Source organism: Chrysoperla carnea, chromosome 5 (genome assembly GCF_905475395.1).
Source record: "Chrysoperla carnea chromosome 5, inChrCarn1.1, whole genome shotgun sequence".
Lineage (NCBI taxonomy): Eukaryota > Metazoa > Arthropoda > Insecta > Neuroptera > Chrysopidae > Chrysoperla > Chrysoperla carnea.
The window spans coordinates 48,462,922-48,479,971 of NC_058341.1; the positions used below are offsets into that span (position 1 = coordinate 48,462,922).

At 28.3% G+C, this 17,050-nt stretch overlaps 4 protein-coding genes across 4 annotated transcripts; 3 read left to right on the plus strand and 1 right to left on the minus strand.

The window, feature by feature from the left end:
• Positions 1-816: 816 nt before the first annotated feature.
• LOC123300923 lies at positions 817-1,977 on the plus strand. The gene is made up of 2 exons (XM_044883603.1): positions 817-955; positions 1,315-1,977. The coding sequence occupies exons 1-2, from the start codon at positions 856-858 to the stop codon at positions 1,701-1,703; spliced, it is 489 nt and encodes a 162-aa protein (XP_044739538.1). The 5' UTR covers positions 817-855; the 3' UTR covers positions 1,704-1,977.
• Positions 1,978-2,776: 799 nt separating this feature from the next.
• LOC123300925 lies at positions 2,777-3,881 on the plus strand. The gene is made up of 3 exons (XM_044883606.1): positions 2,777-2,953; positions 3,027-3,215; positions 3,277-3,881. Exons 1-3 carry the CDS (start codon positions 2,881-2,883, stop codon positions 3,495-3,497), a joined length of 483 nt encoding a protein of 160 aa, XP_044739541.1. The 5' UTR covers positions 2,777-2,880; the 3' UTR covers positions 3,498-3,881.
• Positions 3,882-7,352: 3,471 nt separating this feature from the next.
• Positions 7,353-12,247, plus strand: LOC123301213 (transmembrane protease serine 9). Its single transcript, XM_044883947.1, has 3 exons — positions 7,353-7,435; positions 7,620-8,429; positions 11,473-12,247. The coding sequence occupies exons 1-3, from the start codon at positions 7,381-7,383 to the stop codon at positions 12,228-12,230; spliced, it is 1,623 nt and encodes a 540-aa protein (XP_044739882.1). The 5' UTR covers positions 7,353-7,380; the 3' UTR covers positions 12,231-12,247.
• Positions 12,248-15,248: 3,001 nt separating this feature from the next.
• LOC123300921 (trypsin alpha-3-like) lies at positions 15,249-16,248 on the minus strand. Its single transcript, XM_044883600.1, has 2 exons — positions 16,140-16,248; positions 15,249-16,054 (listed from the first exon to the last, which is right to left on the minus strand). The coding sequence occupies exons 1-2, from the start codon at positions 16,198-16,200 to the stop codon at positions 15,285-15,287; spliced, it is 831 nt and encodes a 276-aa protein (XP_044739535.1). The 5' UTR covers positions 16,201-16,248; the 3' UTR covers positions 15,249-15,284.
• Between the last annotated feature and the right edge of the window lie 802 nt (positions 16,249-17,050).

Consider the following 17,050-nt stretch of genomic DNA (forward strand, 5'->3'; position numbering starts at 1 on the left):
GTTAAGTGAATTGGTTGCCTAAGCACTTTAAACAATCCAACCACAAAACATTCTTATTAAATATTGTAATAATTACTTAAAAATATTTTACTCAGAAAAAATTAAATTAACGATGTACGTCAGTCTAAAGACGAGTCATCATTAAATATAAATCGTCATCAATCATTTTAAATTGACTTATCAGTGTGAAATTCTTTATTTAACGTTAATTAACACATTTGCAAAATACCTACCTGCGTAAATCTCGATTATTTGTAGCAAAATAAAATTTTAGCTTCTACATTTTCTAGCAGGGAGTAAATTTAACTGAGAAGTACTTTATTTCGATCATGGAAAAGTAATTGATGACATTCTATTACCGTAATTTTTGATATTAATTTCCATTTTAAATATAGCAGTAACAAATTTTTACAATTAATTAATTAATTCTCATTTAGAAATAATAATAATTATTTAAATTATTGTTATAATGAAAAATATAATAATTATTTCAAGGGCGAAATATGTGCATGTGAAAATCCATGAGAAATATTTATTATTTATCTCTATGATTAATTGAGTAATTTATTCTAAACGATTCGTAATAATTGGACTAAAAAATTAACTCCAAATTCTGCAGATCTGTTTTCCGAAATAAGCTTAAGATTGCAATATTAAGTAATATAGCCGAAAGTAAACATTTTATAGGAAATTTTCCTTCATTCGAATAATTATTAATAATTACAAATTAACTGTACAAAAACTTCAGGCATTAAATATTAGTAATATTAATAATACTTTCCCCCCACTCTAATAATATGATTGGTTGAAAATACGAGTCGTGTTAAGGCAGGGCCGTTTACTGGTTTTGGGTGTATGTTTTTTAAATTAAATAACTTTTTAAAGAAAAATATGGAAAATTATATGAAAATTTTATTAGGTGTAGTGTTTTTAAGTTGTTTTGCAATACAAAATAGTAAGTATTTTTTTAAATTTTACAATTTTAAGTGAATTTAATTTGTTAAGTAGACCAATATTTCGAATAATAAAAAATATCATTATTTAAAATTTTAAATAAATTCATTTTAATAACAGAAATTTAAACAGTTTTGAATTTAGAAAATTTAAATACAACTTTTATGAATAATTCTGTTAAAAGTTTATAATTTTTAAACTTTGTTTTGATGTTTTAACTTTTCATTAATGAGGTTATGTTTTCGTTTCGTAAACATCAACGAGTTTAAATAGCTAGAATAGTATTTGAAGTAATTTTTAAATCGATATAATTGTAAACACACAAATTAATTAATTAACTTCATTTTTTTTTAATTAAAGGTTATGCTATCAAATGCTGGGTATGCCGTTCTGATGCTGATCCAAAATGTGGAGATCCTTTCGACAACACTACCGTTCCAATCACGGATTGTCGGCAAGAAAAAGGTTTAGATCATTTACCAGGTGTTAAAGCAACAATGTGTCGAAAAATAAGGCAAAAAGTACATGGAAGTTGGAGATATTTTAGAAGTTGTGCGTATATGGGTGAACCAGGAATCGGTGGTGATGAACGATTTTGTTTAATGCGAACGGGAACTTATAACATATTTATGGAATATTGTACTTGCAATAGTAAAGATGGTTGTAATACTGGATCTTCCTTTACCGTATCCGCTATTTGTATAATTGCTTGCACCTTTTTGGCATTTATAAGGGTAGCGTTTGGTTAGAATAAGAAGGTGCCTTAATGTTTATAAATATATAGATCTGATTTTTTAAATTATTAAAAAGCACGCACTGAACAAATTTAGCAATTCATATAGAATTGAATTTTTGCTACTGTTTTAATTTTATTTCTAGACAAGTTAAGAAATGATAGTTTTAAATTCGAAACGAAAATTGTTTTGATAATTCCCATGAATGTTTTTACAAAATTTTTATATTTCACGATGTAATCTTTTGATAAAATTTAGAAGAATATTCATATAATCATACGATAATGTCCGTCCAATTTTGTAAATTTTATATGAAAATTTTTATATAAGTTTTATATTGTTATTTTGTTAACCATTTATGTAAGATATAATTTTTTTGAAATAACGTAGATTTAAATTTTTAAAGGCACGTAGACGCGATTGAAAGTATTATCTATTAAAATTTGATTTCACTCAAATGCAATTTAAACGAACTTATATTTTTGAATATATGATCGAATCTTCTTGACTGAATCGCATTTGAGTTACTATTCAAATCGTGTGTTTATATTTAAAAAATGATCTCTTTCTCGATTGCGTAAGTTGTTCATTTTTACCAGAAATGTGAATTGATTTTATTATTTCTCATGCATATCACTACGTGTTTTTAATAAGTACTGTATACATTTTTAGTGAAGTACAAAATATGACTTAAATATTAATTTTTCCGTCCAGGAACTTCTTCTGATGTAAATATATTATATTTTATATTATTTTTAATAAATTTTAATATGAAAATTTCTAGAGAAAATTGTCTATTTTTTTTTTTATTTACTTACTCCACAATTTCTGCCGAGGCCATTCTGTATTTAATAACAACATCGTTGGTGACTCATTTAATTTGATTCATTCAATGAGTCATAAATTTGTTTTGACTCAGTAAAGAAATATTAGGGAAAATATTACAGCTAAAATTGCTAAGCATAATAAAATAATTAAAAACTAAATAAATTTGAGCATTTTGAAATCAATTATTTGATTATTTTTTTGTTTTTACGAGTTTATTTGTCATTAAAATTTGAAATGAGTTCATAAGTGTTGCCAACATAAAATAAAACAAGTGACAGTCATCAACAAACATGGCCATGTTTTAGGGTGTGTTTACAAACTAATTTGTATATGAACATATTAATTTTACACTTTTAAATTAAAAATGAGCAAAATGGGAAGTAATTTATTAATTTGTTGTAGTATTTTTATAATTTTATCATCATTCATACCACAAGGTAAGTACAAATTTTAAAAATTACTCAAAAAATCAAAATACTTTTGTTTACGTATTACAAAATTTTTTTTTAGGTGATTCAATAAAATGTTATCAATGCAGCTCCCAACAAGATCCGAAAGATAAAAGTGAAGATAATTGTGGTGCATATAAAAAATTTGATAAAGCCCAACAAATTCCCATTGAATGTAATAATGAAGAATCTCATATGCCAGGAACATTTTGTATGAAAGTGACTCAACAAGGTCCCAAAGGGTTTATTTGTAAGTGAAAATCAAAAATTTTTGTTGGAATTTAAAATTAAATTGTACTTTAAATTATTAGGGGATGGCAGATGGCGTCAAGTAATTCGACGATGTGCATCCGTTGCGGATACAGGTGTAACAGGTGTTTGTAATTGGGGTGTATATGAAAATGGTGATTATTGGGAAGAATGTTATTGTTCACAAGATGGTTGTAATGGAGCATATTCTAATATGAATATTCCCATCAAACTAACCGTTATATGCTTTTTAATGGCAATTGCATCGAAATTTCTTTTTTAAGTTTTACACTTGTTATTAAATTCGAGTTAATGTTAAATTATAATAAGATACATTAATTTTTAGAAACAAAAGACAAGTTAGAATCTCTCTAAATGTGTTCGAATCCGTATTAATAAACGTTAAGTGTAAAGTGAAATATTTTATAGTTTTGTTGAATCAAGTTTTTATAGAATCTCATCTTAAAATTAACCGCTATAAGATTTTTTTATCAACGTTGTGTCTTATTAGTAATAGACGAGGTGGAAGAATTTTTCAAATTGGTTCGAATCCGTATGAATTCACGTAAAATTTTTATGGAATCTCTTAAAATTAAGTATTTTTTAAATTATATTTTTATTTTATTATTATCAAAAATGTGACTTATTGTACAAAGAATCCGTCCACGCCGAGTTTTAATAAGAAATATTTATAACTTTGTTTTTGATTATACAATTTTAAAATAAATGAAATTTTAACGATTTTATGCGTTTTATTTCGCTAGACCATTCTCACGTTGAACAGAGAGAAATTTCTAATACCTGCAAACATCAGAAGAAATAAGGTAATAGTAGTCCTCGGTAGTTTTATGTTTTAGGGTTTTTTTGTACATTTCGAATACTATCCTACATTATTAATTGCGTCCTTTCAAAGAGCGTAAAAACATCACAACTATATGCAGAATAGAGCCGCATAGCCAATGAGAAGATGTTACTATTGACTATCGAAAAAAATTGTTTCCGTATTCCGATTAAACTTAGAATATAGGGTTATTTTGAATAGCCCAAGCTTCATTCAGGAGGGATTCTGGAGATATTTCAAAAAATACTCATCTAATCGTCAAAGGAACTAGATTGTTATTTTTTTTGAGTTTTAATTACTCTAAATAATCCGTAGAAACGAAAAAATAGATTTTGCAATTGAATAACAATTTGCTGAGATATCAACTAAACAAATTGCTCATGAATATCACCCCTAGTATACGATTTTAGCCGATATCTAAGAAGCTATTCATCCAATCGTCAAAACGACCCCAGTTTTTTTACAGGTATCTATGAAAAAAATTGAGATATTCACAATACATTTTTTCTTTCGGAAAACTTGCAATATAAAATAACTTTGACCCACAAAATACAAAAATCGATTTCATTTAACGAATGGTGTATAGTTTTTGAGATAGTGCCTAAAATTTTGCTCCAAAATCCACTACATCGAAGCGATTTTGGAAATATCTCAAAAAAGCTCATACAATCGATAAATGAGTTGGATTTTTATGTTTTTTTGAAACCTGATAACTCCAAATAATCGGCTTGAAAATCTGGTTAATATATCGATGCCGAGCTATCATTTGAAGAAATTGCTCCGGAATATCATTCTTCGTATATGATTTTAGCCGATATCCGAGAAACTCTTTTAATGGTTAAATGGACTCTTAATTTTTTTATTTGTTGGGTTTCAAAATTATTATAGAAAATTATCTTTTTCCAAATCGGAGGAAAATAATTGTTCCGATTGTTTCCAAATTTCTTAAGGGAAATCTCATTGGAAAATCAAATAAAACAGAAACAATTTTTGTTTGTTTAGGAATTTGAAGAATCTCTTGTTTGTATGGTATGGAAACCCAAAAAGTATAAATATAGACTCCATTGAACGATTGAAGAAACGGGAAATTTGGGTTTAATTTTTCCTTCGATAATTTCATAAAGATTTATTATTTAATGTAATCACTCTTTAAGGAAAGACCACTTAGATCACGCAAAATTTATGAATGATAAAAGATAAAAAAGTATTATAAAATTATTTCAAACTGAATTTAATTTTCAAAACATTAGAAATTGTTCGAACACATGATAATTTTATGTGGATTAACTTCATGAATCATTTTGGTTAATCCATAAAAAATTAAATTTATTTTATGCAAATCAAAATTATGAAAATCTTAGATAAGTAAAAAACTTGAGATAAAATTATGTTTTGATATAGTTCAACGTTTTACTAATAGATGGCCATTTTGACCTATTGAAAATGAGAAAAAATGATGTAATATAAGTACATTTTATCTTGTACAAGTTTCCATATAGGTATATCCAATGAAATTTTTTTTCGACAAGGTGGAAAATTTTGGGAAATATTTATTTTATGCAAAATTTCTTGAGATTATTGGGATGTATAGTTTTGCTTCGATCAGCCATTGGCTTTATTTGTTTATTAAACAATTTATAAAAAAAAGGCTTCATTTGTTTATTAAACAATTTATAAAAAAAAACTTATTTTTTTCAGATTTTCGCTTATAGCTCCGCTTCTAGAGATCATTCAAATTAAGCTCAAATTGTTCTTTTAAGAAATAAGCTGCAACGTAGAATTCGAATTGAATTTCAATTGCTAATAACATGAACATTTAAATTTATAAAAACTGCAAAAGAAAATTTTTTTTGATTCCAAATTTCAAAGTACCGTAGAATGAAACGAACTCTTAGACTACCATGCTAAAATTTTTTGGGTGAAATGACCGACCAGAAATCATGTTGAAAAAACAACTCCTATATGTAAAAGTAAGTTGAAGCACAATGGCATCAGTTTTGCGCGGTACAGGTGAGAATATGAATGTCACACCTATTGGTGTCTCACATTTGCACCAGCAAATATGTTCATACGGCGTTGCTGGATACTTTCTCTGCTTAAAAATTCGAATCGAAATACATAAATGCCGTATAGAAATAAATCCGGTAATTTCGGTAACGGAAGTTCAAAAAATTTTGGATCTCCCGTCAATTTCCGAAGCCCTAAGTGATTTATTTCTGTACGGTATTTATGTAATTCGCCTCGAACACTTGTGCAGAGCTAGTACTATCCAGCGACGTGGTAAACATTTGGCAAAATAAATATAATTATTTTTTTTTTTAAATTAATAGAGAACACAAAGAATTTTGTAATATTGCACCTATATTCACGACAATTTCTCTACACAATTAAAGAGTTTTTTATTACTTTGCAAAAATTTATGCAATTACTAAAACAAAAGTGAAAGGCAATGAATGATTACTATATTGATTATTGATAATTAAATGCAAATATATTAATGCTAATAACTATAATCATACATAAATGCAGACACAGATTTCTAGACATTTAATTGAGTTAGTAAAATATGTCTGGGTCTCGTAATTTAGAGTAGAATTATTATCTCCGATTATTGTGTTTATTATTATAGGGAATAACGTAAATGTAGTCCTATAAGAATAATTATCGTATTGTTTATAAACAATTTAATTGTTCATTATGCTACCTATCATATTAGGCAATGCTTCTTGGAGTTTTAACTCTGAAAAGGGATAATATTACTTATTCGCTAAAAGTAACTTTGCTCAATAATTTTTCAAAAATATGAATTAGAATAAAAGTTGTAAAAAAAATTCGTGAGAAAATCGGGTTCTATTTAGACATTTTCGTTTATATTTCGGGTTCTAATCAAAGTAGAAAACTCTACGACGTCTTATTTTCAAGTTATAGGACCAAACATTTAATTTAAGCGTCATGCAATACTCAAATATGGTAAAATTTTTAAGCGTTACAAACATGGGACTAAACTTAGTATACTATGTATATTTCATATACATGGTATAATAATGTGACTATGCCATTTTATTGCACTATGATTAGGTACTTCAATGTTAAAAAAATTTGTTTTTTTATAAATTTATTATCTCCACGAAATGGATTGGAATGCTAAAAGTCCAATTAGAAAGAATTTTGGTACATAAAATACAAAAATTGATGAGGCATTCAACTGGAAAAAAATAAATAAGTTAAATTTTCAACAAATCTAATCAAATTATCATATAACTTTCTTATAAATGTGGGTAACAGTATAAAATTTGGCCCTAATGATGCAAATAGCACTTGGATCATGGAAACCAAACGATTTTTATTTATAATTGTGCTTTTAGAGATATGTTATTTAAGTAAGTATAAAAATCGCTTTTTAGAGCTTAATTACTTTTTTGGTTGAATTACAGCCCAGTAATTCTCTGTTATATACTGTTTAAAAAAGTTAAATGACCCGACAAAATTGATCCAAACTTTATAAAGCGGCGTGCGAAAAAAGAGTTCTAGAAATTACTTAAAAATTTGTTTCAATTGTTTTAGATTGTTGTATTAAATTAACGACGTCACAAATCTTTCCATTTAGTGATGATAATGACGCAGTACGATCTCGTATTATACCAAAAATTGTTGGTGGAATTCGTGCACAACGTGGACAATTTCCATTTCAAATAATGATTTATTTGTATGGACAAAAACATTGCGGTGGTGTTATATTAGATGAAAGTAATGTTTTAACTGCTGCGCATTGCGTAATGAGATTTGGTTCTAAAGTTGACCCAACGTTTTTAAAAGTAAAAGCTGGAAATATTTACATTTTATCACCGAAAATTCTAGAATTTGATGTTTTATTAGTGAAAGTTCATGCCGATTTTAATTCGTCAACTTACAAGAACGATGTTTCAATTTTAAAATTAGCACAATCATTTCCCGATTGGAATAATGATTTACAACCAGTAAACCTAGCTACAAATGTTGTGAAAGAAGGTACGGAATGTACGGTATCAGGTTGGGGATCACGATTATTGTTTGCACCAGGAATGCCAGATTATTTGTATTACACGGAAGTTAAAATTGAAAATCACAAAAAATGTCGAAAGTTATATAAGTTATATAATAAAGTAACATCAAATATGATATGTGCAACGTATGAGGATTCTCCAAGAGATTCTTGTAGTGGTGATTCAGGCGGTCCATTAATATGTAGTAAAAAATTGTCTGGTATTGTTTCATGGGGTAAAGGTTGTGCTCTACCTAAATTTCCTGGTGTGTATGTGAGTATTCCTATGTATTTAGAATGGATTGAGCAAACGTTAAAAGAGATTAAAAATGAGAATGGAACAGCAAGAAAACGTAAACGACCTATATGGATCTAAAATAATTAAAAGATAATAAAAAAGTTTTGTAAATTGTTTTAATTAAATGTTTCCTATAAAAATTCTATGTACGTGTTTAACACCTCTTCTTTGTTCTAAAGTTCTTCGACCAAAAAAAATTGTACATGTATTAAGAACGTAGTTTTCGTATAAATAAAGGACTTTAATGCAACCATAACAATTTTGTGACGTGGCGTAGGTTTATGTTTTTGGTGAAATATCAATTGTATCTGTTATTATCACGAGAGAATCTACGTTTTTATACCATTTATATGAAATATATCAAGGTATACTAAGTTTAGCTCCAAGTTTGTAACGCTTAAAAATATTGATGCTACGAATAAAATTTTGGTATACATGTTTATAAAATCCATATAAGGTTGCCCTTTCGCCTGTCCGCCCGTCTGTCTGTCTGTCTGTGGACACAATAAATCGAAAACGAAAAGGGCATAAATTACAGACCTGACAAATTAGCATAAATTAGCAATAAAGGTTAATTCGGTCTTGGGTCCGTAGGCCCCATCTTGTAAACCGTTGGAAATAAACAAAAGTTTCATTGTAAAAAATGTTTCTTATAAAAAAATAAACAACTTTTGTTTGAAACATTTTTTCTAGTAGTTTTGGATATAAATAGTATCTACAAAAATACAAAATTCGTGTGCTATAATAAATAAAAATAAAGTAGGATAACATATCGTGAATGCCTTGGATATGGCATTCACGATATGTTCACACAAAGCACACACACATCCACACAAAGCATATCTCATTTTGTTACGTGACGATTTTTGCCAGTTTGGTGACCATGACAAGCCGCGTTACAGGGAGATCAATAGACGAAAAAAAGAAAGATTTTTAACAAAATTTCCAGTCAAATTCACAATTTCTGGCACGCTTTAATTTTTGCAAATTCGTCTATATCTTCACTATAATCCAAACTTGATGCTGCTTTTGTATTGTTGTATACACTTCTGTAAATCACATTCACGCACACCAAATTTCCTTATAATTTCTTTACAAAATTGGCAAATGGATCATGTCTTTGTCAATTGAGAAAGGACAAGATACATTAAGAAATTTAAACGAAAAATTGTTCCCAATATATCGAAATATTTCATATGAAACTGATCACATATTGTGATAAAAATATTTTCATCCAAACTGAGCACATTTTTTGGAATTAAAAAGTATGTGTTAATCTTTAAGTATTGTGTAGAGTACATTGAATAAATTATTTACAAAAATTTAAAAACTCGGAGATTATTTGTGAAAATTTAATTTTTTCGAAGTCTCCAGACGAAATCTGAAGTGTTGGTAATTCTAGATTTACCTGTTGTATTATTATTATTTATTTTTAAGTGCAATTTTTTTATAAGTTTTTATTTGTTAAATGTGTGAATTTCTGACACCATAAAAAAACCTTGAAATGAAATATTTATTTATCAGACTTAAAAATTTGAAACAACCCAAACAAAATCATTTGATTCGATACAAATTTCCTTCAATATAAAATGATCGACGGGGTTCAAAGTATGAATTCTAATTTTAAAACTAATTAGTCATTTCATACTTCTGTGTACAAACCACAAACAAGTTCGAGAAGAAATAGCATACCTAATATGCGCAAGAGTCGATAGTAAAATCAAAATCAGTAATTGATACTAACGATAAGATGAGAGGGTTATTGGTGATAACTATAATTTCCGCATCTATTTAGAACAGTTGCACACTTTTGTCATTTCTGAAGAAGACTCTGATGCCTCCTTAGAAGGTGTAAAAAAACTATAAAATTGACAAATAAAGCTTTAATGCTATCAGTGAGGGTTTCCTTTGATGAGCTCTCCAGATGAATTATTCAGTTAAGTATTTCCAGATGTATTGCACTTGTCGACAGATTTGGCCTATTTTTTTCACATTATTTTTTCACAGACTCAGAATAATGCCAGCTGTGAGATCCCGAAGTTGCAGAATTTTTGCTGCAAAGAATCAGCTACAAAGTTCGTTTAAACGTTTAAAGTTTTTAAACGGTCAATATTTCAGAAACTTTGGGATTTGAAACAAAGGCCTATTTAGCTCTTAAATTTAATTTCTAGTTAAATTCTGTCGGAAATAATTTTTCCATATGATACCTGCCTCAGATATTAATAAATTGCCATTCCCAATGAATATAATATATCTTTTCTAGTCTATCAAACATTACATGGAAGTACTGTGAAGTTCTAACTAATTTTACTTTTAATTAAGAAATTTGTGTTATATTATTTATAAAAATACAATTATAAACAATAAGTTGTAAAACTATTGATTATATTGATTGATAAAACAATAATAGACACAGTCTGATCTGCAGTTCATAATATCAACAGAATTTTACCGTCAACGTAAGTACGTACGATTTGCATGTAATGTGTAATTAATAAATTAATTTTCAAGTACTTTTTTTAATTAAAAATATCATAAACTTTGAAACGTAACACTCAAGAAATAAATGTATATAAATCGAACGTTAGTACAGAAATACAATTATTTCTTTTTGAAACTGATTTGAGTGAAAATATATTTTATATTGAAAAATGAAAATTAATTTACATATTATTATTGCGTTCATTTTTGAATGCTGTTTTATAAGTAAGTAAACATTGGATTAAATTAATTTTGATTATTTTTATTATCTTACTCTCGTCGAATACTTTCGGGACATCACGCGATAAATCTCGCGATATTTGTTTTGTGGTACTTATTTTGTCCCGATTGCTCTTGTTAAATCTAAAAATTTTAACCGAGTGTCAATATATAGATTTTATTTCATCTTGATTCGCAAAAACAATCAAAGGGCTTTGCACTCAAATTAAGATATGAAAGTAATCGTATTTTAGGCAACCGATATTTGCACTTTCAAGATTTTTCGATATATCATAATCGATATATTCATAACTTATACGGATGAAATAAATATATATTCCGCGACTCTTTTAAGTAAATTTTTAATTTTTTGACTAATTAAATTTATTTAATTCTAGATTTTGTATCAATGGCAGTTATACCAACGAGCGCAAAAGATAATCATCTTCAACCACGAATTGTTGGTGGTTTACCTGCAAAACGGGGACAATTTCCATATCAAGTAATGATCTACAAAGATGGTAAAAAGCATTGCGGTGGATCAATTTTGAATGCAGATCATATTATTACAGCCGCACATTGTGTAGTGAAAAATGGTGAAATTGTGCATCCATCAAGATATATTGTGAAAGCGGGCGATGTGAATTTATTATCCTCTGAAATTGAATCATTCCCAGTATCGGAAATATTTGTGAATAAACGTTTTAAACCAAAAACATTCGATAACGACATTGCTGTGTTAAAACTTGGATTACCATTTCATATGGAACCTGGTGTCTATGAGGCTGTTGTTCTTGATAAAGAGACAGTACCAGATGGAACAATTTGTGTTGTGTCTGGATGGGGTACTCAACGATTAAATACAACTGAAATGCCGGATCAATTGTATTATGCAGATGTGGAAGTGATTAATCGAAAAATATGTGAAGTTAAATATGAAAATTTTAATACGGTTAGCAGGAATATGGTTTGTGCTGGCTACGAAAATGGTTCAAAAGATGCGTGTGAAGGCGATTCTGGTGGCCCTCTAATGTGTGGAAATAAGTTAGCTGGTGTTGTTTCCTGGGGTATCGGTTGTGGTTTAGCTGAATTTCCTGGTGTATACACAAATATTGCTAAGCAAAGGGATTGGATTTTATCAGTGATTATGCAGTAATTATTAGGGATCGTGAATTAAGTCTGCTTTTGTAATCTCATTTTATTTAAACAATTATTTATTTATTTATATATTTATTTCTTTTTTATATTTTATATTATTGTTAATAAATTTAAATTATTAAAAACAATAATTTTTTCACTTTTGTTTATTATCTTCTAACTTTCAATATCTTGTCTTTATAAAATGAAAAATTTGGATAGTAGTCTTCATAAAAGTCTTTCATTGTTGAAGTGTTGAAAATCTAAATGGACGGAAAATGTGACAAGAAAAAAAAGATTTAAAATGTTCTTCTACATATAATTTTTTAAGATTGATTGCTAAATTATGTTGGCTTGAAAGCTCTTATAGACATTTTTGTCTATCGAAGTAAATATCTTAGTAAAAAACTCTACGTAAAAATTTTGGTTTATCATTTTTGAAATTTAAACAGCATAATTTTAACTTACCTGAGCATAGAAAAGAAAATATAAACTTCTTATTTATGAAACTAAAAACTAATTAGCTATGAGGGATAATATATTTATGAATAGAACCATATTAAAATTTCAACAAGTGAAAACAAACAATTGAATGAGCTAATTGTTGAAATATCATGTATAGGCAGTGTTGATTACTCTATCACATTACATATGCATTCATGTCACACATACATAACTAATATTCCCATATAATACCTACTATACAATTTACGTCTAATTTGCACCATCACGGGTAAACAGTGATGTTTACGAAAAGATGTTTCAAACAAAAGTTGTTTATTTTTTGATAAGACATTTTTTAAATTTAAACTTTTGCCCTATCTCTAACGGTTTACTAGATGGGTCCTCAGACCCAAGACCCAATGGACCTATATTGCTCATTTACGAACTCGACCTCACTTTAAGTCCTGAGTACGCTGTAAAAATTTCAGCTTGATATCTTTTTCCGTTTTTGAGTAATCGTGTCCACAGATGGACGGACGAACGAACGGACAACCGGAAATGGACTAATTACGTGATTTTATGCACACCTATACCAAAATTTTGTTCGTAGCATCAATATTTTAAAGCGTTACAAACTTGGGACTAAACTTAGTACACCTTGCATATTACATATATGCATGGTATACAAAATTTATTGAATATCACTTACTTTTTAGCGCATATAAACTAGCCTTGATCCAAAAAGTGATTTTTGAAATCTATTCCAGTAGAAATAAAAAACTGTAATGAGCGCTAAATTAGGGTAGAGTTGTTGATTTCTAATCTAATAGTGTTAGGGTTCAAAGGTTATGCAAGCCTCTCACTTTCATTTGTTCAATATTGAATTGGAATTTGGAAGTTGTTATCTGTGGAAACAAATTACTAATGGTACTGACGGCATAGTTTCAATTCGCCTGGACGGTAATACAAATACGCTAAGAATAATCCGAATCAAATCATTTTGTAGTCAGATGAGTTGAATTGAAGAACAATTGACGAATCGTTTAAGAAATGTCTTTTCTCCTCATCATTCTATGATTTTCGGTTTTTATGGGACAGTTTGTCTCTTTTATAAATTTGGTTGATACCGCCATTGATAAGTAATTCCTATTTTATGAGAAATTTTTATTTAGACAACTTTTACGTGGATCGTTTGTTTCAAAAGAATTTCAGCAGAATTCTTTAAAATGGGGCAGATGGTAAATAGGTGACTTTAATTATTTTTCATAGTGATAATTAACGCTCTATTTCTACAATTTTCGTGATGAAATATCAGAGGAAAAACCGGATAATATCGATTTTCAATGTTGTATTATAAGTATGAAGCATATGAAATCGTACCTTCCAAAAGATTGGACCGGTTGGCATTTTCTTTTATTTGAAGTCTAGTACAAATTGGATAGTTCTTCCCAGAGCTTCCGCAATAAAGATATAATAATTTTAAACTCCTGATATAATTCTATATATTCTTGATTAATTCGATAATACTTTCACGTAAAAAAGTAACAGGAAAATTTTAATTTTAAGTTACAAGAATGAATAGTTTGCTGGTTAAAATGCTGGACAAACATACCATTGCATAAGCTGCAAATTTCAATTCGACAAGGTATATGGTTTACCAAAAAAGACTAGTCTCAATCAACTCTGCCTAACTTTCTATATGTTGGATTGCGTTAATACAGATTAGCTTAGCATGAGAAGACTTTTTTTGGTTGTTCGCATTAGAAAAAAACATTACAATCTAGTTAGCTAGATTATAACAAAGTTAAAATTACTGTGTGGCTACGACATGACATATAAACTAAAGGATTAGGTAAACTTAAGAAAGATTCTCAAAAGGTGGTAAAGTAAATCTCATTATTTTTCCTTGAAGTGAAATACCTGGGAATTCACTTAGACAGAAGGCTAATTTGGCGCAAACACATATGGTCTGAGAGAAAACAATTCTTTTTAAAATTCTCGAAACTTTACTGGCTGTTAGGCCATAAATCTAAGTTATCATTAGACAATAAAGTGCTAGAGTGTACCCAACAATTTTAAAACCTGTGTGGACTTATGGGATTCAAGTATGGGGAACTCTTAGCCACTGTAACATTGAAATTATTTATTTTTCCAACCAAATTTTCAAGAAAACTATAAAATGTTCTTTTATATACCTACTTTCAGGTGATAAATATTAATTTAGAAAAAATTGAGTGGTTATTTTAAAATTTTTACGTTGATAGTGTCGACTAATAATAAATATACCATATACATAATTAATGGAATTTTCTTTAATTACAATTTTACAATTGACTTAAAATTAATAATAATGTAATTTTCTGTATTTCTTTATGCGTTTTCAGGTAGTAAAAGAAAATTCATGGGATTTATTTAAGACTTTTGAAAGTCGCTCTTTACTTTTCCCGAATTAAGTATAAAAACCAAATTCTTAAATAATAAATAATTTTTTTAATAAAAAATGTTTGTAACAATATTAAATAAATACAAAAATTAATAAATAAATAAATTAATAAGTTAATAAATAAATAAATAAATTAATACACATCACGATTGAGAGACTAAAAATAGACAAATAAAAAAGAAATAATTATTTTGTTAATTTGTCTGATTTCTTGAGAATCGTTGCAATCCACGCCTTTTGTGTTGCAATATTTGTGTACACACCGGGAAATTCAGCTAAACCACATCCAACTCCCCATGAAACAACACCACCTAACTTATTTCCACACATTAATGGACCACCAGAATCACCTTCACAAGCATCTTTGGAACCATTGTCATATCCTGCACACACCATATTCGTACTAACTGTATTATAAAGTTCATATCGTGTTGCACAAATTTTTCGATTAATCACTTGCACATCCGCATAATACAATTGATCCGGCATTTCAGTAGTATTTTGTCGTTGTGTTCCCCAACCAGACACCACACAAATTGTTTTATCCTCAACAGTTTGATCAGCCAAAACAACACTTTCCAAAACACCTTTTTCCAAGTTCATTGAAGTTGTAAGTTTTAAAATTGCTACATCATTATCGAATGTCCTTGCTTTATAGTTACTTGGAACGTAGATTTTTTTAACGGGGAATGTTTGGATTTCATTTGATAGTAAATTTACATCCCCTCCTTTTACAACAAATATGTTTGGATCCAAAATTTTATCATTTTTCACTACGCAATGGGCGGCTGTGATAATGTGATTTGCATCCAAAATCGATCCACCACAATGTTTTTTATCATCTTTGTAGATCATTATTTGATATGGAAATTGTCCACGTTTTGCAGATGAACCACCCACAATACGAGATTCAAGATGTTCGTTTTTGATCGGTATAACAGCGGTTGATACTAAATCTGTAATTAAACAAATGTAATTAATAACAAATTAAAATTATAATTAGTAAATAATTAAAACAAGACTTTATAATTGTTAACATACTTAAAAAATAAAATCCGAGGATTATTTCCAGAATGATAAATTTCTTAATCATTTTTTCCATTATTTTTTTGCTTCAATTGTTGTGTTATCTTAACTTTGAATTTACGTTATTGAGTAGTTAAAATGATTTGATAACATTTGAAATGTATTTTCAGTTTATATAGGTAATTCTGAAAGATTTAACTTGCTTACAAATACAAAGTTCATTTTTATTTCTGGAATTTGATTTTATTCATTATGATGCATTCATACAGGTTTTGCCTTATCATTTTTATCCGAAGTACAGGTCCAAGTATAAAACTTATGATTTATCGGTTCTTTGTAATTGGCGCATTGGCGAATTAGCGGAAGATGGCCAGAGAAATTAAATAATTTTTGTTGCATTGTTGTATGTGAGTAGATAATTGCTGAACTGAGAAAATAGTGAAATAATTTATGGAAAGCGCTGCATTGAACAAGAAAATTAAATTCTAAGTTTAATCCTTAAAAAATTTTCGAAGGTTAAACAAATTTGAATTAGATTTAAATATTTCTAGCTTAATAAACTTGCAATCCTTACACCGGTTTTCCACTAAACGGACTAACAAAACACAAACTCAAATAATATTAATTGGGGTTTGTTTCAATTATATTTTTGTTTTTCAAGTTTTAGAAAAAACAAACAGAATATAAACTCAACTGTCTATTTTTTGTCCAGCCTCCGACTAGGCTGACAAAACTTATTGACCATCCTAATTCCAGTTGGAAACAAAATTTAAATACAGTCAAAATTGAGGAGTCCAACTTTTGTTGTTATAACCGATAGTCGTTATGAGCGATATGTACTCATATATTTTTTATATTAACGTGAAAGTATGTGCATATGTACACATATCGCTCGTTATTGCTGACTAAGTCGAATGATGAGTTAA